The sequence below is a fragment of the Myotis yumanensis genome, unplaced genomic scaffold, assembly GCF_028538775.1.
Source record: "Myotis yumanensis isolate MYYU_CA2020_CCGP unplaced genomic scaffold, mMyoYum1.0.hap1 SCAF_6, whole genome shotgun sequence".
NCBI lineage: Eukaryota > Metazoa > Chordata > Mammalia > Chiroptera > Vespertilionidae > Myotis > Myotis yumanensis.
Window position 1 is genome coordinate 55,445,889 of NW_027223757.1, and position 22,987 is coordinate 55,468,875.

At 37.6% G+C, this 22,987-nt stretch overlaps 1 protein-coding gene across 5 annotated transcripts in view; it reads left to right on the top strand.

Annotated features, from left to right (window-relative positions):
* The window catches only part of CEP162 (centrosomal protein 162), an 81,518-nt gene that overhangs the window by 31,193 nt on the left and 27,338 nt on the right, over positions 1–22,987 (top strand). For all 5 annotated transcript variants that reach the window (XM_070418151.1, XM_070418154.1, XM_070418153.1 and 2 more), the window contains exons 12-21: positions 2,621–2,900; positions 3,797–4,052; positions 8,073–8,203; positions 8,464–8,691; positions 9,255–9,395; positions 11,183–11,295; positions 13,769–13,874; positions 18,644–18,770; positions 20,193–20,356; positions 21,070–21,174. In XM_070418151.1, the coding sequence (XP_070274252.1) occupies positions 2,621–2,900; positions 3,797–4,052; positions 8,073–8,203; positions 8,464–8,691; positions 9,255–9,395; positions 11,183–11,295; positions 13,769–13,874; positions 18,644–18,770; positions 20,193–20,356; positions 21,070–21,174 (1,651 nt within the window). The remainder of the gene's footprint in view (positions 1–2,620; positions 2,901–3,796; positions 4,053–8,072; positions 8,204–8,463; positions 8,692–9,254; positions 9,396–11,182; positions 11,296–13,768; positions 13,875–18,643; positions 18,771–20,192; positions 20,357–21,069; positions 21,175–22,987) is intronic.

A 22,987-nucleotide genomic window follows, 5' to 3' on the forward strand; every position in this document is an offset into this window, starting at 1 on the left:
GATCAGGCCCTCAGGCAGAGGCAGTTAGGGGTGATCAGGCAGGCAGGCAGAGGGGTTAGGAGCTAGCGGTCCTGGATTGTGAGAGGGATGTCCGACAGGGGTCCCAGATTGGAGATGGTGCAGGCCAGGCTGAGGAACCACCACCCCCCCCCCCATGCACGAATTTCATGCACCGGGCCTCTAGTCTACACTAATAAAAGACAAAGATGGAAATTGACCATATCTTTGCTACGCCTTAAGCCACGTCCACCAGCCAATCAGAGCGGCCATATGCAAATTAACCCAACCAAGAATGCGGCTGGCAGCCATGGGTCTGGAGCAAGCAGGAGGCTTGGTTGCTCCAGTGATGGAGGAAGCCGAGCTTCCCGCCTGCCGCGGCTGGCTCTGAGCTCCACTCAAGGCAACAAACTTTCAATTATAGAAAATAAATAAACCCCTGATACCTGCTTTCAGCCGGCCGTGGCCATGAAGCTGGAGTGAGCAGGAGGCTTGTGTTGCCCCTGGAGATGGAGGAAGCCAAGCTTTCTGCCCGCCTGGCCGGCTCTGAGCTCCACTCAAGGCTACAAAGTTTCAATTATAGAAGGTAAATAAGTCCCAGAATAAAAAGAAAAAAAGGAGAGGCTGGGAGCTTACATCGCCAGGGGGCTTGGCCAGCCTGAAAATGGCACTCAGCCCCTCATCCAGACTGGTCAGGCACCCCAGTGGGGACCCCCCCACCCTAAAGGGGGTGTGGCCAGCCTGAAAACAACCAAACGCCCCTCACCCAGGCTGGCCAAACCTCCATGGAGTGAGGGTCCCCACTGGGTGGGGCTTGACCAGCCTGCAAATAGCCATCAGCCCCTCACCTAGGCTGGCCAGGCATCCCAGTGGGGACCTCCACCCTGAAGGGGGTGTGACCAGCCTGCAAACAGCCATCAGCCCCTCACCCAGGCTGGCCAGGCACCCAAGTGGGAACCCCCACCCTGAAGGGGGTGTGACCAGCCTGCAAACACCCATCAGCCCCTCCCCCAGGCTGGCCAGGCACCCCAGCGGGACCCGCACCCTGATCTGGGACACCCTTCAGGACAAACCAGCCGGCCCCCACCCATGCACCAGGCCTCTGTCCTATATAATAAAAGGGTAATATGCAAATTGACCCTAACAGCAGAATGATTGGGAATGATTGGTCACTATGACACACACTGACCACCAGGGGGCAGATGCTCAATGCAGGAGCTGTCCCCTGGCGGTCAGTGCACTCCCACAGGGGGAGCTCTGCTCAACCACAAGCCAGGCTGATGACTGCCAGTACAGCGGTGGTGATGGGAGCCTCTCCCGCCTCCTCAGCAGCACTAAGGATGTCCGATTGCAGCTTAGGTCTGCTTTCTGTTGGTAAGTGGACATCCCCCGAGGGCTGCCGGGCTGCCAGAGGGATGTCTGACTGCCAGCTTGGTCCCGTTCCCCCTGGGAGCGGGCCTAAGCCAGCAGGTGGATATCCTCCAAGGGGTCCCACACTGCAAGAGGGCATAGGCTGGGCTGAGGGACCCCCCCGAGTGCACAAATTTTTGTGCACCGGGCCTCTAGTTTATAATAATAAAAGCATAATATGCTAATTAGACCAGACAGCCAAACGACCTCCTGGACGACCTTTCAGGTGAAGCTGGGGCTGGGAGGGCTGAGGCAGCCACAGCAGCTGTGAAGGCCAAGGCAAGCCGTCGTGGCTGTGAGGGCTGAGAGGTAAGCTGCCGCGACTGCAAGGGCCAAGCCCCTTGCACAAATTTTGTGCATCTGGCCTCTAGTCCTATATTTTAAAAGCGTAATATGCAAATCGGCCAAATGGTGGAATGACTGGTTGCTATGACGTGCACTGACCACCAGAGGGCAGATGCTCAACGCAGGAGCTGCCCCCTCGTGGTTAGTGTGCTCCCACAGGGGGAGCGTTGCTCAGCCAGAAGCTGAGCTCACAATATCCATATTCTTGGAGTCCACATAATATGCTGATCATTAACAACATTTAGAAATTTCAAGGGATATTTTTCGTATTATTTAAATCAAATGGTCTGAAATGTTAGATTGCATTTAACTGTTTTAAACCACAGATATGACTTTATTTCAAAATCCTCGTGACTTTGTTTTACTTTAAAAATTTTCCTATACTGTGATGAAATGTATGCCTTTTAATATTTATATTCTATACCTCATTGGCATAAATTATGATTACTTCTTTAGTTTCTTCTAGACATATATAAAATGCTTTTTCTGCCACAAATGCATGTTGAAATTATAAGGTATAGGTAAACGATATATTATAAAAAGTTCATATTTTATTTTTTCTTATACAAAAGCAATCTTAGTCTTGTTTGGCTTGGCTTTCCTTTGAAATGGGCCTCAGAGTCATTCATGTATTCCCTTATACTGCATTAACATTATTATTTGAAATTCAAAACTATTATACGATACTATGTGAGTATGCCCTATTGACCAGAATTGTAAATAATGTATTTAATATTAATTACCTAATTTGAATAATTATGCATATTAAATATGTGTATATATATATAAATAGTGTGTGTGTATTAATACAGCTGATATTTGAGGAGTCATAGAGTATGTGTGCTCTGTGTCCTGTTTTGTTTTACAGCTATAAAAAACAGGCCGATAGTAAAGAAACTGAAGTCATAAGTCCCTTACCCCTTAAGATGAAGCCAAATGTGTCTCAAGAGCCACAAAATGTGAACCAATTATTTGACAAAAATGAAGAGAATGTGGTTTTACAAAAGACAACAAATGAAAGTATAGAAAATTGCTGCCCAAGAGTAAATACTACAGAAGAATGTATAGATAAAATGTACCTTGACATTTTGCGGAAAAAACTATCTGTTGCTCCTTCAGTGTTACCTCAGGAAGACAAAATAAAGAAAGTAAGTGTTTATAATTTAAATTAATTTGACATATTGATAAATGAAGTTATATAAAATTATATAAGTGCTCTTGATACATAAGTACTTCTTAAGTTTGTGGGATTGATTACTTACCAACCTCCACATAGATCCTGAATATTTGTGAGCAATATTTATTACAACAGCCTGCAGTCCCCAAATTCAAAGTACCTCTAAGGCATTAGCTTTATTTTAAAGGCCATCTTTTATTTAATTTTAATTTTTCTTTTTTTTTTAGTAAGCATAGTTCAGCATTTGAGTAGCATAATAAAATAAAGTTTATTCATCATTTTAGTGCTTTTCATTCAATCTTTCCAGTAGTCTGTTCTGCAAAAGTAGGTTAAGTTGGCATTTCATATCAATGCTATCAGAAATCTTTGAGAAACTTGTATATCATTGTTTCTTTTTCCTGTGTCCTTGATCTACTCTGATTTACAGTTTTATGATCCCAATATTTTATTTTATAATTTGGAATTATGTGTTTATCATAAACTATCTCCCATTTTTTGTGTAGAATTAGGCAGTGTATTAAATTTTTTTTTATCTTGAGAAATATGGAGGAAAAAGTAAATAAAATTTGTCATTTCAAAATATGTTCTTCTCATCCCCCTCTGTGTTAATTCTCATAATTACACATATTGCTTTCTGGCAGGCTTATTCCGTATTATGTTGCTTTGTTTTACTCCCAACTTTAAAGATGTGCTGCAAAATACTAAAATTCTGATGACTTGGACTTAGGGAATTTTAATGTAGTGGTTTGCCTTCAGCAAACTATGTTATTTAGTAATCACTATGATTTTGCCATCTGTTAACTCTTCATTTTCAACTATAGTTGAAATTCATTTAAGTACTAAAGAGTTTGTACTTGTTATATGCAGACTTTTAGACCTCAACTCAGTTCTGGAGAAGGGGCTGTAATTGGTAAAGAGGTACCGTACAAGAAGGCCAGAAGTGCACCTCCTTTAGCTAAAAGAAAACCCCATAGTGGTGTATATGCATCAGTTAGGAGCTCGGGCTATGGAAAACCCAGTTCACCATGCAAGACTTCTACTCTTGAAAAGAAAACTTCAAAGGACATGATGAAAAGCAAAAACTTGAGATCCGTTCTCACCTCAAATCAAGCCAGGAAAAAAGGTAATCATCATATACTCTTTTCATAATAAAGTTCTGTGTTTATACAGTTGACCCTTGAACGTGAGTGTGAACTTCGCAGGTCCACTTACATGTGAAATTTTTTCACTGTAAATGTATTTTCCTTATGATTTTTTAAGAATATATATTTTTTTTTATTGATTTCAGAGAGGAAGGAAGAGAGAGAGGAGATAGAAACCTCGATGAGAGAGAATCATTGATTGGCTGCCTCCTGCAAGGACCCAACTGGGGATCGAGCCCACAACCCGGGCATGTGCCCTTGACCGGGATTGAACCTGGGACCTTTTAGTTCACAGGCCGACACTCTATCCACTAGCCAAACCGGCTAGGGCCATTATGCTTTTCTTAATAACATTGTTTTCTCTATAGTTTATTGTAAGAATACAGTATGTATTATATATAACATACAAAATATGTGTTGAGTGTTTATGTTATCAGTAAGGCTTCCAGTCAATAATAGTCTACTTGTACTTAAGCTTTTGGGGAGTAAAGTCATGTGAATTTTCGACTGCATAGAAGGTTGGCACCTCTAACCCCTGAATTGTTCAAGGGTCACCTGTATGTTATTTTACCTTCCTTGTTCTTTACTTTTCCTGTTTCCTTCTCCCCTTCTATGAACTTTCCTTATTCATAAAAAAGAATTAACTTTAAGATACACATTCCATTTCTGAAAGATTGAATTTATAGAAGGTTTTTCATCATTACTTCTGGGTTTTCCTGAATGATACCCAGAAATATGGGATGTGAATATAAGATAGGAAAGTCAAACCTCCTGATCTGGTTGGCTCTGTAATAGCCAGTGTTTACCAGAGCTATAAATTCAAAATGCGAATGGCTACCTACAAATAAAGGCTGATAGATTGTCTCGACATTAGTTCAGTATAGACTTGGAGAGGCAGGATGTTTTATTTATCACATATTGCATATTTTATACATCACAATGCTTCTTTTTAATTTCCTAATGTAGTCATTTGTATTGACAGTTGGAAAGGGTAATTTTCAACTTGGAGCCCATGTAACTATTAAAATAAAGAGAAATGTTCAGGTCATACCAATATTTCTGCTGCCTTTAGACTCCAGTGGGAAAGGTAGAACAATAATAGAGCCGGAAACATTTTGACATTTTCTTTGTTGTTAAATTAAGTAGGTGACTGATTTCATCATTGTAATATGGTGATAGCTGTCAGAGAACTGTCCTCATTGGAAAAATCATTTCTAGCTTAAAGTATCTTCCCCTGCCTTTCCTTACAACCATCCGTTTCAGGACCACTTCGTACAGGCCTATCTCATTTTATTGCGCTTTGCTTTATTGAGCTTCACAGGAGGTATGTTTTTTACAGATGGAGGGCAAGACCCTCCACCAACACACAGGTTACAACTCACTTTGTTGTAATACTCACTTTATTACAGTGGTCTGGAGCCAAACCCACAATATCTCCAAGGAATTCCCATATTTAAATGTTTTTATGCATCAAAGACTCTTCTGTCTTTATGAAAGGAATAGTTGTTCATTACTTAAGTAAAAAATACAGAAAAGTAAAAAGAAGAAAGCAGTAATTTAGCCAGAAACAACTGGCCCATGCTTCTCACTGTGTATGTACTTATAGAGATAGAAGCAAGCTTGAATAGTTGGAAGGCAGGAGAGAGGCAGACTTATGGATAAATGGACAAAACATTTTATAAAAATAAGATCACACTTTACAAGTTCTTTTTAAATAAAATACTAGATTTGGTTTTACTTAAATCTATAAAAAGAAAAAAAAACTTCATTCTAAGAAATATTATATCCCGGAAGATCCCTTTAAGACAGCGGTTCTCAACCTGTGGGTCACGACCCCTTTGGCGGTCGAACGACCCTTTCACAGGGGTCGCCTAAGACCATCCTGCATATCAGATATTTACATTACAATTCATAACAGTAGCAACATTAGAGTTATGAAGTAGCAACGAAAATAATTTTATGGTTGGGTCACAACATGAGGAACTGTATTTAAAGGGCCAGAAGGTTGAGAACCACTGCTTTAAGAAAATAGGTTATGAAAACCCCTCAAAGGTTGTCGAAACCATGTTGTTCTTTTTAACTGCATTTTTAAATTTTATACATTACTAGTTTTCCCTTCTATAAAGTATAACTCTTACATCCCTCATTCACACCCTCGTACCCATGTTTTTGTTGGTTTAATTTTTCTTGTTGAAGATATATTTATTCTCTCCTACATCTATAATTTCCCTCAGCTTTTAAATTTAGATCTTGGTTTTGATTCTTAAAGGGATTGAATGCTTTTCACCAGTCCTTTAGCCATAGCTTCTCCATTTTGGAATTATTTTGATTGGTTTCTTATTTGACTGAATTTTTGTAATCATTGTTTTTTTTTTTCAAGAAGGGCTCATGGGTTCCAAATTCTGTTTTCATGCTTGAATTTTATATCGAGATACATTTATTTTATGTATAAAGAGAGAAAATACTGTCCACATATCATTGGGAAGTAATTACTTAGTGAAATCAAAATTAAGAACTTAGGGAGAATTCTGGTGTAAAAGCAATGACTGACTACAGCTTGAACAAGATCCACCTGTCACTCTTGGCGGCCCTGTCCTAGGGAGAATCACCATGCCAGCAAACCACAACCTATTCATTTGCCACATTAATGGGCCTTCAGTGATTTGGAAGGATTAATGTCTGCTTTTCTAATGACTCAAACCATTTTTTACTAAATGCTTTAAGAAATTTCTCCAGAAAACCTAAATCAAACAGTCCAGTTAAACATGATTACTATTCTGTAAGGAAAATCTCTGTATGCCTGGAAAAAAGATTGAAATCTTTGGGTGAGGTACTATTGGTAGCTTGTTTCTTCTTTAGACTTTTCTTTATTTTTCACATCTTTAATAACCATGTACTTCACTTTTAATGGAAAAGTAAACTTTAGACTTAAAAATTTAGCATCTTGAAGATATATTATAAATTTCAAATTCTTCATTCTTAGAGAAGGCAGCAATTTTCAACCACTATGCCGTAAGAATTTTAAAATTTGTAATACCTGACTATTTATCAGGGGCCACTGGCCTCTTTTCCCTTAGATGTTCAAATTAAAAAATGACAACAGCCAACACAATAATAGCTACCCGTGTCAGTCAAAATATACTTATTTGTGTCAGATAGGCAAAAAACATATTTGTGTGTATGCACAGAAATTTAGTTTGTATGCCATGAGGTGATAAAGGTTGAAAATCACTGCTTTGCAATCAGATAATGTTTACTGAGTGTCAGCTCACAACTTGTAGTATTTGAATATGGACCTCAAGATCTCTTGTAGGTATTTCCCTTAATTTTTTTATTATTAACTGAATGTATTGGCCTTAGAATTATTTCTACTGTTTGGGGTTTACAAGGTACCTTACAAGCTGAAAATTTGACCAGATTATACAGTAATCACATTTTTTCTAATTGAATATATATTATCAGGGTATTAGAGCAGAATTGTACCTTTTAAAATCAGTTTTGACTAGCTGTTATAAAGTTTCCATGCAATTTATATTATTTCATTGATACTATAATATGTTGATACACACTACTTATAAAAAGTATGTTTTGAAAGCACACTTAATTTCAACTAAAGTTTTTCATAAAGTTATTAGCCGCTCTTTGCTTAATTGTTTAGATATTCTTACTTAGTGCTGTGAACTTTAAAAAAAATTTTTTTATTCAAAAGTAGCAAAACCTGTATTATCCCAATCCACATTCTCACATTTATTTAGCTCCATTTGTCATGTGACATGAATCTTAGGTCCATTAACCTTCTGTGTCAAATTGAGTAGAATGTTGATTATGGACAACAGTTCTGAGTTTAGTGTTTTATACATCAGCCTTTTTAAGATCCTCATTTATCTTATTGTTATGTAATTGCTCAATTTGACTGAATTTTCATAATCCATTGTTTTTGGATTACACAATCAACATTGTTTGCATTTGTGGTGTTTTTATCAACTGTCTTCAATATTTAGAAATCTTATCTGAAATAAAACTCAAGCCTGCTGCATTGGGTAAACCAGCTCCCAAAACTGAAAGTTGCCTGGCTACTCCTAAGAAGTCTGAAGACGCTACAGAAACTGGTTCCTGTATTCATTTTCAAAATGTAAGTATTAAATTTCAAAACAATATTCTATATGTTTTTATGTTCTAAAATCATATTAAAACCAAATTATAAGTAATTAAATATATGAAACTTCTTTTGCTTCAAGTGTTCACTCTTACTGAACAGGTATTGCTTTTCTTATTTAGCAGAACATTATTAACCTTGTCATTTTATTCTTTGTGGGGTTTTTTTTTTTTTCAAATCACCTGTCTTTGAATCTTATATGTAAATCTATAACAAAGTAATGCTTTATTTAAAAGGATTCTTCAGGATACCGTGATGGGAACATGGATACAGAATTAATTTTGTTTAAAAGAGTTCAGGAAGCAGAGGAAAAATGGAAGGGTGCACAAGCCGTAATTGAGCAAATTAAAGTCACATTCTCAGAAAAAGAGAGAGAGTTAGAAAATAAGATGGAAGAACTAAAAAGGCAACAGGAAAAGGAACTCTTCAAATTGAGTCAGGACAATTATATTCTTCAGACCAAGGTACTAGACACATTGTTCTATTCTTTTTTATTGATTAAAAAAGAACTTGTACTCTCTGCTAAATGCATTGGCACCTTTTGTTCCCTCGGGCTGTTTGCTTTGATGTATTTGCTGTATAAAACATGAGCATAGTTCCTGAGAGTGCCAACTTACACAAGAGTCTAATTCCAACTCCATTGGGAGGGGAATCAAAATACATATATCAGCTCATTCTGATATTTTTCTTCTTTTAGCAGTCCTTTTTAAACTAAATCCCTTAGGTCAGCGGTTGCCAACCTTTCGGACCTCACGGACCTCTGGTTGGCAACCGCTGCCTTAGTTCACTGTGACCTTCAAAGAAGACAGTTCAGAAGGAACTGCTCTAGAAGGTCAGAATGAAGAGAATGGCACTCTGTAGCATTTCTAAGTTACTTCCATTTCAGAACCATCAGCACAAAACTATACTAATGGTTTAACTGTAGTTGGTGTTCTGTTTATTCCACCATGGTTATAAAACTGTTATTCCTCACTTCTCACTTCATCATTTCTTTCCCCAAATAAAACAATTTCTGCATTTTCTCAAGTTAAACAGCTTTGGAGAAACAAACAAAAAACAAAGGTGGTTACATGTTGGAGAAACAACTGATCCTGTCACTGAAGAAAAATTGAAGCAAATCCAAAAAGAAATACAAGAACAAGAGACACTTCTTCAAGGATACCAACAGGTATGGTGGTTCTTCAGCACATAGTGAGGTTGTTCTTGTGATCCTCTGATTATAAAAACAAGGAATATTAAAATATGTGTGTGCTCATTTAACAGGTAATGGGAATTCTGGCAAATATGAGGAAGTGATAATTTGACTAGTCTGCCCATTTCTCATGGACAGAATTAGAGTGGTTAAGAGCACAGGTTCTAAATTCAAAGAATCTGGTTTTAGACTTAGCTCTACCATCTGCTGTGCAGTCTTGGACAAATGACTTCACTTCTCTAACCCAATTTTCTCATCCATGAAATGGGAATGATGATAATAGTACCTGTCTCATAAGGCAGCTATAAAATTAAAACAGCACAAACTAACCTCTTAGTGCCTGGGACAGACTAACTAGTCAATGAATGTTGCCTATCATTATTCTTAATAGTCATGTTCCTTAAAAACTTTCCTATTTTCTATAAAGCTTTTCGGTAGATAATATTGAATAGTTTATTCAATTGAAAAATGTGAATCAGTTGAGAGTGAAAAAATTTTGAATTAAATGAGAGAAAATGTGTCCTACACAAGGCAAATATCCGTGATATGTGATGGAATCTTGGTGATGTTGACCTGACAGTCAACCAGGATAGGTTTAGTAATCTCCAGCATGAGATTTCATCTTAGTCTCTTCCCTCCCCTTCTCCTTCTATCTTACTACCTTTTTCTCTTTTGACAACCATAACTTAAACATTGAGCCTACCAGTAACAAGCATTATCATCCAGGGACATCCCAAAAAAAGCATTACCACATCGGAGATTACAACAGTTACTATAAATGAAATAGGTTTGATTTTTAATATATTTTTATTGATTTCAAAGAGAGGAAAGGAGAGGGAGAGAGGGATAGAAACATCATTGATGAGAGAGAATCATTGATTGGCTGCTTCCTGCATGCCCCCCACTGGGGATTGAGCCTGCAACCCGGGCATGTACCCTGACAGGAATCGGACCATGACCTCCTGGTTCATAGGTTAATGTTCAACCATGGAGCCACACCAGCTGGGCAAAATAGGACTGATTTTGTAGGACATATTGCCCTTGAATAAGATGTTTCTGAACCCTTGGCCTGCCATTCTGATCTTACTGTACAGAGCATGGGTTTTTAGGAGGATTTCACAGACCTAAAAGTTTGCCAACCATCCCCTCCCAAAATGATTACACAAAATTTATGTTCCTATATATTTATGTACTTTCCTCTGGAGCACAGAGTTGGAATGCGATTATTCCTGCAGTCACTCACCCATTTACTCTTGTGAAATGTAGTATCTCATTCTGACCTTAGGCGCTTTGGCTTTGGAAATCACTGCAACTTTTTTTTAAAAAAATAAGCATTTTGAAAAGAATGTTTTCAGATAGATTATCCTTCTATGATAATAAAGAATTTTTAAAAGATTTTGCTTACTTTGCCGAAACCGGTTTGGCTCAGTGGATAGAGCGTCGGCCTGCGGACTAAAAGGTCCCAGGTTCGATTCCGGTCAAGGGCATGTACCTGGGTTGCGGGCACATCCCCAGTGGGAGATGTGCAGGAGGCAGCTGATCGATGTTTCTCTCTCATCGATGTTTCTGACTCTCTATCTCTCTCTCTTCCTCTCTGTAAAAAATCAATAAAATATATTAAAAAAAAAAAAAAGATTTTGCTTACTCAGAAACTGAAGAAATTTTTAAAAACCTTAAAAATGGTTAAAGTGTATCTGTTATGAGCATATGTACTTATGTAAGTACTACTTTCAACTAAAATGTAATTTTCTATTTATAAAAAGGAAAACGAAAGATTGTATAATCAAGTGAAAGATCTCCAAGAACAAAACAAGAAAAATGAGGAACGAATGTTTAAGGAAAACCAGAGTTTATTCAGTGAGTTAGCTTCCTTAAAGTAAGTCCCTTTTAGTTCTTAAAATAAAATACTTAGACTATTTCTAAGCACTTTATTGTTATATTAAAAATACATTTAGTTATACTTAGAAATGAAAAACTTTTATACACTGATTTACAGTTTCATAACTTTCATATTTTGAATATTTAACAGATTTTTCTTTTGGTATTAGATGAGAAATACATACTATAAGTATTCAGCATATTTATATTTGAGTTTGGGATCACCTTCAGAAAACTGAACATATAATATTCCTCTTGATCGATCATGAAGCCTGAAATGCTTATGTAATGATAGTAATAATGCCTTTCATAATAATGCAAAACAGAAATCATACAATATCCCTTACTGTCCTAGATCAGGTTCCATATAAGTAGAGTCTCAGATGGAGGTCTTTGTGGAGGTGATTCCTAGGGATAATTCAGGAGAAAAGGATCAAGAGAAGCAAGATGAGGGGTGGGTAGGGGAGGGAAGGTAAGTAAGAGTGTGTTCTCAGCTGAGAGTGCCTTCATTCTGCTCTCACCAGGAAGCTTGGGAGAACAGGTTGCACCACATAGTTGGTCCCCATTTGAAGCAAGAGAGGGCAGCCTTTTGTACCCCAAGCCAGTCTGTCACTGGCCAAGAAGTGCCCAGGAAGCGGTTGAGAGATATCCTCTGGACCAGCGGTCGCCAACCTTTCAGACCTCATGGACCACCGGTTGGCGACCGCCGCTCTGGACCAAGGAGAGGAGTTGCTGTTTACCTGAGGCATTTCTCCGGAGAAGGAGAACCTTGAGTTATTGACCAATACTAACCATGGTGAGCTGATGGAGCACGAGCACCTACTTAGGAAGATATATCAGGTCTTTGGGATGTTACTACATCCAGCTTTCACATACTGACTGAAAAAGCTGAATCCATACACATGGGCATGCTAGGACACTATCTGCCTTTAGGAGATGACTACCAGTTGTGCATCATTTCACATAAACACCTAACTCTCAGGACTGCTCTCAGAAGAAGCTTCTGTGGCTGTGCATGTCGTGAATGCTGTGTTTATTCATACTTCCGGCTCCTTTTTTGTTGCTGTGAGATAACCTAGGGCAGTGGTCGGCAAACATCGGCTCACGAGCCACCTGTGGCTCTTTGGCCCCATAGCATGGGCCACGAAGTTTCAATCGCACTGTCCGTGCACGCCCGCACGTGGTATTTTGTGGAAGAACCACACTCAAGGGGCCAGTTTGCCAACCACTGACCTAGGGCAAGCACGTCAAACTTAAAGGCTAACACAGGCCAAATAAACGAGGCATGCAGCCCCCGAGTTTGACATGCTTGATCTAGGACAGTGGTTCTCAACCTTCCTAATGCTGCAACCCTTTAATACAATTCCTCATGTTGTGGTGACCCCCAACCATAAAATTATTTTCGTTGCTACTTCATAACTGTAATTTTGCTACTGTTATGAATTGTAAATATCTGATATGCAGGATGTATTTAGGCGACCCCTTTGAAAGGGTCATTCGACCCCCAAAGGGGTCGCAACCCACAGGTTGAGAACCGCTGATCTAGGGTATAAGAGGCAGGGCTGCTGTTAGCTTATACCAGTGGTCGGCAAACTGCGGCTCATGAGCCACATGTGGCTCTTTGGCCCCTTGAGTGTGGCCATGAAGTTTCAATCACACTGAACATGCGCGCCCGCACGTGGTATTTTGTGGAAGAGCTACACTCAAGGGGCCACAGTTTGCCGACCACTGGCTTATACTGATCTTTCATGGGAAGTAGAAAAAGTGCACCTTCTAATAGACAGACAAAGCTAGAAGGTATAGAGGTTGTCAAGCAAGGCCACTTTTTTGTAAATTAGAAAAACAACAACTCTCCTTTTCACAGGTAAGTGTGACTCCACCCCAAGGGTAATAATCTGCACAGTTCTGATGCGTGAAAGCTTTACATCTGCTTTCTTCACAGATATTTCAATAAAGTATTTAAAAATATTAGATCATATACTACCTGGCTATTAAAAGAGAGCTATTCCAGGATCCAAAACTGAAACTCTAAATGAACTTTCATAATGAAATAAACGGTTTATTTTGTACATTAGGGTTAGATCATCATATATGGATTCTTAAACTTCTTATATAATGTCTCTGGAGAAAAAAAAAGCAGACAGAAAAATTGAGCCTAAGGTAAAAATAGTAGACTGTTTGGGTTTGTTAGTTGCCATGTGTATGATTGGCAATTTGTGTTTCTCAGAAAGGAGTCTAGAATGATGTGACGGAGCACACAGCACCACAGGAAATATGCAGCACATCTTTCTGTGACATTGATTTCTTCTTTGAGAATTGAGAGGAAAGAATTTTATAGTTCTATTTTTAGTTATCTTCAGTGACTCACATAGTTCCAGCATCCATTAAAGTTTTTAATTTTTAAAAATTGAAAATTTTGCATTGAAAAGAATACCTTGTAAAAAAATATTTTTACTTTCAAAATAAATCAGAGAACAGATGCAAAGAAATCGTTTCCTGTCTCAGGTAGTTGAAGATTCAGAGCCCACCAGAAACCAGAATTTTACAGATCTGTTAACAGAACTACGCGTGGCACAGGTAAGTAGAATAAGGATTTTGACTGTTAACAATAGTAAAGATTATTATTTTAAAAATTAGCATATGTATAAAAATCTTTGTAATTTATGAATGAATAAGATCCTTTTATAAATTTCATACCACTTAAAAATTAAAAAATACCAAAGATTAGCATTTAGCACATACATGTAACCTTAATGTAGAGGAAACAATGTAATTCTGGCTTTATAGATGGCATCCTCTTTATAATAGCCTTTCTTTAGGCATTTATTATATGGATCCATGTTAGAGGCTTAACCTTAGTTAGTGTATGCATACATTATTTCAAACAGATTCCTCATGGAAAATGTACAGCTTAAATAGGAAAATAATTTGAAGATGATTGTTCACCTTAAAAACATAGTTGGCTTTTTAAGTGGACTTATAGGGGGCAGAGACTATATCTATAAAGATTTGTGTCTGACATACCTACCACAAACGTAAAATGGAATAATTACTCCCTATTTTTTTTTTTTATTAATTGTATTGTAATATTATAAAGAAAATGGCCTAGAATTTTATGGAGCAGTATTTATCAATGGGAGACCCTTGGGGCAGGTTAATTCTATTTTAAGCAGAACAATGTCATGTATTACATAATTTTTATAAGCTCTGTCTGCAGTGCACCCACCAATCATTGTAAGAATCAAAACCACTGCCATGTTTTCAAACATTCCCTGTGGGAGGGCAGTTAATTCTCCCCATAAGAACCATAGTACTAAACTAAAAAGCCCTTCCACTCTATTTGAAGGATTATGAAAACTAGAAAAATTCCGATTACATATCACATTTTAATCAGAAATTTATTACATAAATTGAGGTTATGGTTACATAGAAATTTAAACATATACCATAATAAAAGCATCACATGCTAACTAGACCAGATGACCTTCCAGACAAAGCCGGGGCTGCGAGGGAAGCCAGTGCTGGCAGCCAGGGGAAAGAAGGCCTAATCTTGCACAAGTTTCATGCATCAGGCCTCTAGTAGTTTAGTAATTGATGTTTAACAGGTTTTTGTAGTATATAAAATGCAACTGCAAATATGAATCCATTAGAGAACTTTCTTCAGATGCATGTATGTACAGAATAACTATTAGACAGAGACAAGATACCAGGACATGAGGCGGCTACATCCTTCAGTGAAACAGTGCACTAGGAGAAAATCCACCCACCTTCATAAGGTGGCTGAGATGTTGAGTAAGCTTTTCTGTCTTCACTTGATCTCCAGATAGAGAAGGCGGAAAAGTCTCATCTGCTTGATGCCTGTGCTTTCCTGGTTCTTCAGTGTAAATATCCTTTCTTCTGCCTTCATTTGTGTTTTAGTTTATGAATTGACATTATCTGCAGGAGACAGTCATGCTCAAACAGCAGAAAAATAAACTGTGGTCCTGAGTCAGTGATGATCCCTAATGTGTTAGAAGAAACAAAGCAAAACAACTCTTAGAGGTATACAGCCTTACCGAGCTCACACAGTATTACTACAGATAAAATCCCGCTGACAGTGTGCTCACCGTGCAAAAATACAAAACCCAAAGAAGCAATCCACAATGAGCAGGCATGGGACGATTTAATAAACAGCAGGATTAGCACCCCAACAGAATTACTGAATAGACCATAAAATAAATAGCCTTAAAATTATTAAATATACTAAATAAATAAACTATGAGCAAAAGAAGGAAACAGACTAGGCAAATTCAGAGTAAAATAAACAACTTTTGAAATAAAATGTCTTCCTGAAAACTAAAAAATAAGTGAGAAGTTAAATAATCATATACAACTGTGGAAAAAATAGTAAACTAGATGTTATATCTAAAGAACTTAGAATGAGACACAGAAAAAATAGAGAAATGGAGATTATCAGAAATATGAGATAGAGTAATATTTTTAAAAGGTAATGGCTGAACATTTTCTAGAAATTATCAAAGAGATGAATTCTCAAATTCAGGAAGCACAGTGAGTCCTACTTAGGATAAATAAGTAAAAATCTATATCTAGGCCCATTATGGTGAAACTACCAAAGGCAGAGAAAACTTTAAAAGAAATTTTAAGAGAAAAAAAAGAAAAGTGTTAGTTTAAGGTAAAAATTCTTTGGGGATTTATTTGTACAAATACCAAAAGGTGGGATGTAAATATACCTTTATTTTTATTCCCTTTGGTATTCTGTGTTTAAATAGTTTTAGAGCAAACATTATTCCTACTGGGATAAATCTGTAATATAATGATATTCATATCAATTATACTTGTGTACGTCTAATTTGTATCTTAAAAATACTAATTGGTTTAGTCTTAACATGTGAGTTGGTTCTTTATAAACTATGGATGGATACATAGTAATAACAAAGGTTCTGAGCCCTTTCCTTTTAGTACCCAGGGTGGGGAGGAGAATGAGGCTGACCACAGGTCATTCATTCCATCAGTCTTTATCAAGCACCTGCCAGATGCCAAGCACTCACACTGGCCTTGGAAAAACAGTAGATAAAACAGGGTAGGCATGGACCTTGCTCATTAGGAACATATATTCTAGTGGGAAAGACAGATAGTAAGTAAACCAATGAAATAACTGCACATAGTGGTCGTGGTCAATTCTTTGAAGAAAGTAAATCTATATATGTAAAAGCCTAAGTGACCATCCAACCATCTGACTGGTAGATATGCCGCATACCGACCACCAGGGGGCAGACGTTTAATGCAGAAGCTGCCGAGCAACAGCAACTTTGCAGAGTGCCCTCTCGTACTCCAGGACCCCTCGGGGATGTTGGACTGCCGGTTTTGAGCCGAGGGACCTCCCCTGCCAAAGGGACCCTGCTCACTCCACAGACGCCTTTCAAGCCCTGGTGCTGCCCCAGGTGCGGCTGGCTGGGGAGGGACCAAGGGAGGTTGGCTTGAGGGCATGTCCGGCCCATCTTGCCCAGTCCCACCCTGCCAGCCACCTTCTAATTAATTTCCTTTCAATGTGCAGGAATCCGTGCGTCAGGCCTCTAGTGTAGAGAATAATGGTGGGTGGGGTGGGGGAAGGCAGTATACAATTGGGTGGTTGAGGAGGCACTCTCTGAGAAAGGGATGTCTGAGTTGAGAGCTAAAGAGAAGCAGCAGCTAACTGCAAAGATCAATCCTCCTAGCCACGGGGAAAGCACAAGCCCTAAATAAAAAATGGCTTACCTTCCAGAAGCAGAGGCCTCTGAGGCAGAAGTGGGTGAGTCAGGACGAAAGTGGTGGAAGGTAAGGCCGGAGAGGCAGGCAGAGGCCCTATCTGGATGTCTCCCAGTACAAGGGAGGGGAAGTACTTGGATTGACATGGGCATACTGGCCTTCTTACTGGTGGGAAGTCTCAGTCCCTGGACAGATGCAAGTATAAAATGGACATCCATTTAAGCAGTAATTGCATGTTTGAACTTAAGATGTTTAAAGTTCCTTTGAATTCTAAAATTCTATAATGCTATGAAGTAGACACTACAAGAGAACATTTCTAAATTGGCTGAATTAATTAAACAAAACAAAGGGTATTTGTAGAAAGATACTTGAGCATTCAAAAACTCGTTGCTCTCCTGAAAAGACATCTACAGAAGATGAAACAGTGAAATGATTCAGTTAAGTCTGTGATGCAGATAGAAACCAAGATCATATATAAGACTAGATTTTAAATTGTAAGGAAGTATAATTTGTAAGAATTTTTATTTTGAGACTTAACTATATCAAGTGTACTACCATGAGCCCAAGAATTCAATTCAGTGTACACATATTATCTGCCATGTGCTTAGCCCCATAAAGTAAACAGGTAGTAATAAATCAGTCTGGGTCCCCAGAGAGCTTTCAGCCTAATAAAGAGAAAGGGCATGTACACAAACAGAAAGTAACAAATGCTATACTAGAGGTAGAGTGAAAGTTGTGGGGGCGCAAAGGAGGGAATAATCAGGAATAGTCCCATCTGAACTAAGCTTTGAAGGAGAAGTATGATTTTGTCAAGCAGCAGGATGGGGGCCATTGAGTGTGGAATGTAGGGCATATTTGGAATTCATTCCACGTTTGTTTGATGTGCCAAGCATATATCAGGTGGTGATGAGTGTTGTTAGAAGAAAATAAAGCATTATACCTCGGAGCCAGGATGGGGGTTGCTATTTTAGAGAGTGATCAGGGAAGGTCTTCCTGGGGCTTCATTTGAACAGAATTCCTGAAAAGTGAAGGAGCAAGCCACCTAATATCTGGGGGCACAGGAAATAGTAAGTGCAAACACTTTGGAGTAGGAGTGTGCTGGGCGTGTTCAAAGAACTAGGAGGTCTCGGGGGGAATGGAGTGGGAGGGGACAGATTGTAGTAGGTGCAGTCAGAAATGTGAGCAAGGCTGCGGTATGTGACATTGAAGGTCATGGTAAGGACTTTGAGTCCTTGGAGGATGGCAGCCAGAGAGTTTCAAACAAAGAAGTGATATTAACTGACTCTCTAAAGCAATCCTCTGGCTGCTGTGAGGAGACTAGACTATGGATGCTGAGAGTGGAAGAGGCAGGTTATTGCAGTATCCAGAAGTTAGAACAGTAGATGAGAAGGTCTTCCAGGCTGTACTGAGATGATTAGAGCTGATTTTAGTAGGCTGTGGGGAGCTATTAATAATTTGGGGGGTGAGTGTGTGATAAAATCAGAGCTAAAATTTTGGAAAAAATAATTAGCAGTATTTGTAATAGATTGTGTGAAAGAAACTATGCTACAATTTATGTTGGTTTAAAAATAATTTGCTTTGGTATTTCTATGAATATCAAGAAAGAAAAAAACAGTTTATTGGAAGACATCAAAAGACTGAAACAAGACAGACAAGCTCTTGAAGTAGACTTGGAAAAAATGAAGAAAGACCGAGACCATGCCAGAGATCAGGTTGCTTATGTCACAGGTAACACACTGAGCTAAAACAGTTCACCTTTATACTCATAGCTGTTTAATCGAGAATTTAAGTAATAGCATTTGGACAGTATAATCAAAATGCTATTCCTTGAAATTGTAATGTTAGAAACTTTTTTTTAATTAGTTAGTAATAGGTATGAGTATTTGATTGGCTTTATCAGGGATAATGATAAGATCAAAGAAAATCAAGGTCTATTTTTAATTTGCAGCATTAGTTGTTTACATTTATCATCCCAGCTAGATTGTAACCTTTCTGAGGGTCTGGTCTGCCTTTTTATCCCCGGGTCTAAAATGTAGGCTCTCAGGTATTTACCAAAGAACAAATAACACTGCACTGTGTTTGTAGAAAACACAAGGATAAATATGGCATTCTCTACCAGGGAAAAGAAGAGAAAGTAAGAGAAGAATGCAAAAAAAAGTTTAATATGAAACAATTACAAATAAGTATGAGTCAGGGTGCTAAGTAAGAGTTTCGGGGAGGTGTGGCATTTGAGCTGGGTCCTGGCAGAGGGTAAGATTCAGAAGTGAAGAACAGGCTGCTGTTCTAGTGTTTCATGAGCATGATGCTGAGTGCACTTGTGGGTTGGATGGCAGAACATAGGGTCAGAAAGGTACATCAGAAGTTCTTGTTTGCCAAAGTAAAGATATTTCCTCTGCAATATTATGATCTCAGTATAAGATATGTACAATAAAAGTCACTTACCTGTTTGTAAGGAAATTATACTTATTTTCCTCATCTGTAAGAAGAGAATAAGAATGAAAGCCATCATATAAGTTGTGTTAAAATCATGTATGGTAAGCATCTACTAATTTTTGCTATTGTTAATTTTTATAAATAATTATAGGAATACTCTATTTTTATTATATCTTGAATCCAATATTTATTTTTCCATGGAAACAGGTTTACTTTTTTAAAAATATATTTTATTGATTTTTTACAGAGAGGAAGGGAGAAGGAGAGGGATAGAAAGTTAGAAACATCGATGAGAGAGAAACATCGATTCAGCTGCTTCCTGCACACTCCCTACTGGGGATGTGCCCACAACCAAGGTACATGCCCTTGACCGGAATCGAACCTGGGACCCTTCAGTCCCCAGGCTGATGCTCTATCCACTTGAGCCAAACCGGTCAGGGCACAAGTTTACTTTTATAATGAAAGTCAGTGGGAAGATAATTGATATATCAAAAATGTCTACATAGATAACTTTGCTCAGTTTGAGGATTTAAGATTAAGAATACAGTTTTCATCTCCCTTTATTAATAAGTTAAATTAGACACTACCTTGCATCTCATCAGTTGTTTTTGCCTCTTATTTTTTATAATGCTTTCATTAGTTAGGCATTGTTTTTCATTTAAAATCTTTAATTTTCATATTTTGAAAAAGTAGTTATTGAGTTATTTTATCCTATAGGTGAAAAATTATATGAAATAAAAATTTTAGAAGAAACACATAAACAAGAAATTAGTCGTTTGCAAAAAAGAATACAGTGGTATGCGGAAAATCAGGAACTTCTGGATAAAGATGCAGTTCGACTTAAAGAAGCAAATGAAGAAATTGAGAGGCTCAAACTTGAGGTAATAGATCATTTAGAGTGTATTTCTGTGCGTCCACCCTATTGCATTCAACAGTTTTTCTTAGCCTTATGTCATTAATACTCTAAATCCTTGAATTAAAATAGCTGGTTTGGGTTTGCTTTTAGATGTGTAGTCTAGTTTAGATTATTCTGCAAATAGATCCAAGCTCCTTATCACGACCTGTCAAGTTCCCATGTGGTCTGCACTCTGCCTGCTCTCCAGCCTCATCTGAACCACACTTCCACAAACCACTCTCCCTCAGCCACACCACAGCACTCACTGATTCTTGAACATGCCAAGCTCACACCACTTGTTGCCTTCACCTAGATTACTCTGTCCTTGGTTTTCCTTTGTCTCTCCTTGTTCAGGTCACAGCTCAAATTTCTACTCCCCAGAAAGACCTTTCCTGACCACCTTATCTAATGTAGCTGCCAACCTTGCCCTCTCTGACCCTTTCTTCCCATTCCTTCACTCTTTTTTGTTTTTCCTTCAAGGCACTTTCTGAGGTTATTTTGTTATTAATTTACTTTATTAGCTTATCAACTCTCTCCTTCCACTAGAGCATAAGCACCAAGAAAGCAGGGACCTGGTTTGGCTTGTGCACCCCCACCTGAGCCATGCCTGGAAATGAATAAACTCCATTGTGCTTTCCTCCTCATGTGTCCCAGGTGTGTTTTAAATATGCTTCTTTACATGTTTTTACTTATTGATAGGCTGAGAAACTGAAAGCTGAATTTGGAAATCCATCTCTTCAGAAGAAGACACATTTAAAAGATAAAGCAGCTGATGCCAAAAAAATTCAGGACCTAGAGCGACAAGTATGTGTTCAGGGTAAATTTTCATTAAGGTATACGTAGAGTCTATTGTGTTTTTTCTTGTTTCAGTTTCTATAAGATGTAGTAATATAAAACTGTCCCTACTTGATATACGTATTTAAAATAATATTAATAAAAGTAGTAAACAACCTCATTTTATATAATCTATAGTTTATACATAAAGAGTTACACTTGTGTCCCTCATTGGATAGTAGACCTATTGAGGACAGGTTATTTTACATCAGCTCTATTAGACATGAAGGAAGAGGAAGCAGAATTTAGAAACTCGGTGTAGAGCTGGGAACATGTTGGTAATGCTGAGAAGCATTACCAGACTCCTTGGAAATGGAACATTCAGCACCCAAAGAGCTGGTGATAATTTTGAGCTCTTACTCATTATGTAGGCTTAAAAATACTCATTTCATAGTTAGTGTAACTGGGGGACCTTTTTCAAAAATCATATAGTGACTTTTATTATGATAAAGATTTTTTCATTGAAGTGGTTTTGTGGGGTGGAATATTTATTAGTTAACGTTTTCCTTCTGTTTTTAAACTTTCCATAATTATTTTTTTCTGTTCATACCTAAATATTAAAATAAGGTATTCTAGCCCTGTTGATGGAGAGCATGAGTCTTCAGTCAAGTAATGACACTTAAATGTATGGCTATTATTCCATCACAAACCCCAAACTGTGAGGTCATCACTAAGCTGAATATTATTTCAGTTTTATGAGAAGAAGGAAAACTAAGCAAAAAGTTACCTCTGTTACTTTCATAGGCCCTGTTCTTATATTAAAAGGTATGACTTGGAGTGTGATTCAGTTCCCGGAAAGGAACCACAAAGGTGATCTGAAGAGCTAGAAATATTCTGAAGTAACCAGGATTGCTGGGCTCTTTTTCAGTGCTTAGATTTAGATTAGCCATCCAGATTTGTGAGAGAAACAAAACCAAAGAAAATACCTCTCTAATAGATACATTTATTTTAAAAGAAATAATATAGAACTGAATGTGTGAGAAAAATATTAAGCATGCTTAATAGCAAAATTAAGATGTGAAATGGTGATAATGACCAGAAATATACTTTACAAAAGTAACCTCCCTCTTTTTAAAAAAATCTTTGTTGTTGAAAGTATTACATATGTCCCTTTTCCCCCCCATAACCTTCCTCTTTTATTAACACTTTTAGTATCATCTTCGATTATATCTTTCTAAAATATTGTCAGTAGTATTTTGTATAGTTGGCTGCATGTACATTTTAGATCTTATTAATTCTATTCCCATGAACATTTCTATCTTAATGATATTAAACCTTAATACTTATTTTATAATCAAGGTATATTATATTCAAGCTCATTTTGGAGCCATATATTCTGAAATAGCTTAATTACAGAATAATATATCTCCTAAATAGCACGTAAGTAAAAATGGAGCTAATTAAATGTATATTATAGTGAAAATCAAATTATGTGCATTTGTTCATACTTTTATTTAATAGATATTCCAGTGAGAAATTTTAAAAAAATTTTTACTTTGTATGGCAGCCACACTAGTATCAGTGATTAAAGAATATTAAAAAGCAAAATTAAAGAAGGTAAAAATATACATTTCAAGATATCAAAATCAGATTGAAAATATTTCTTAAAATTTTAAAGGAATGCATTATTAAATATGTTAAAACAAAAGTTAGATCTTTTCTTTTTAATACATTTGGTGTATATGTATATACCCTTATATGCTTACATCTAATGGAAATGACTAGGTTTTAAATACCAGAGGAAGGAAAGCTTTGACAATTTTGTAGACAAATAAGTTACCAA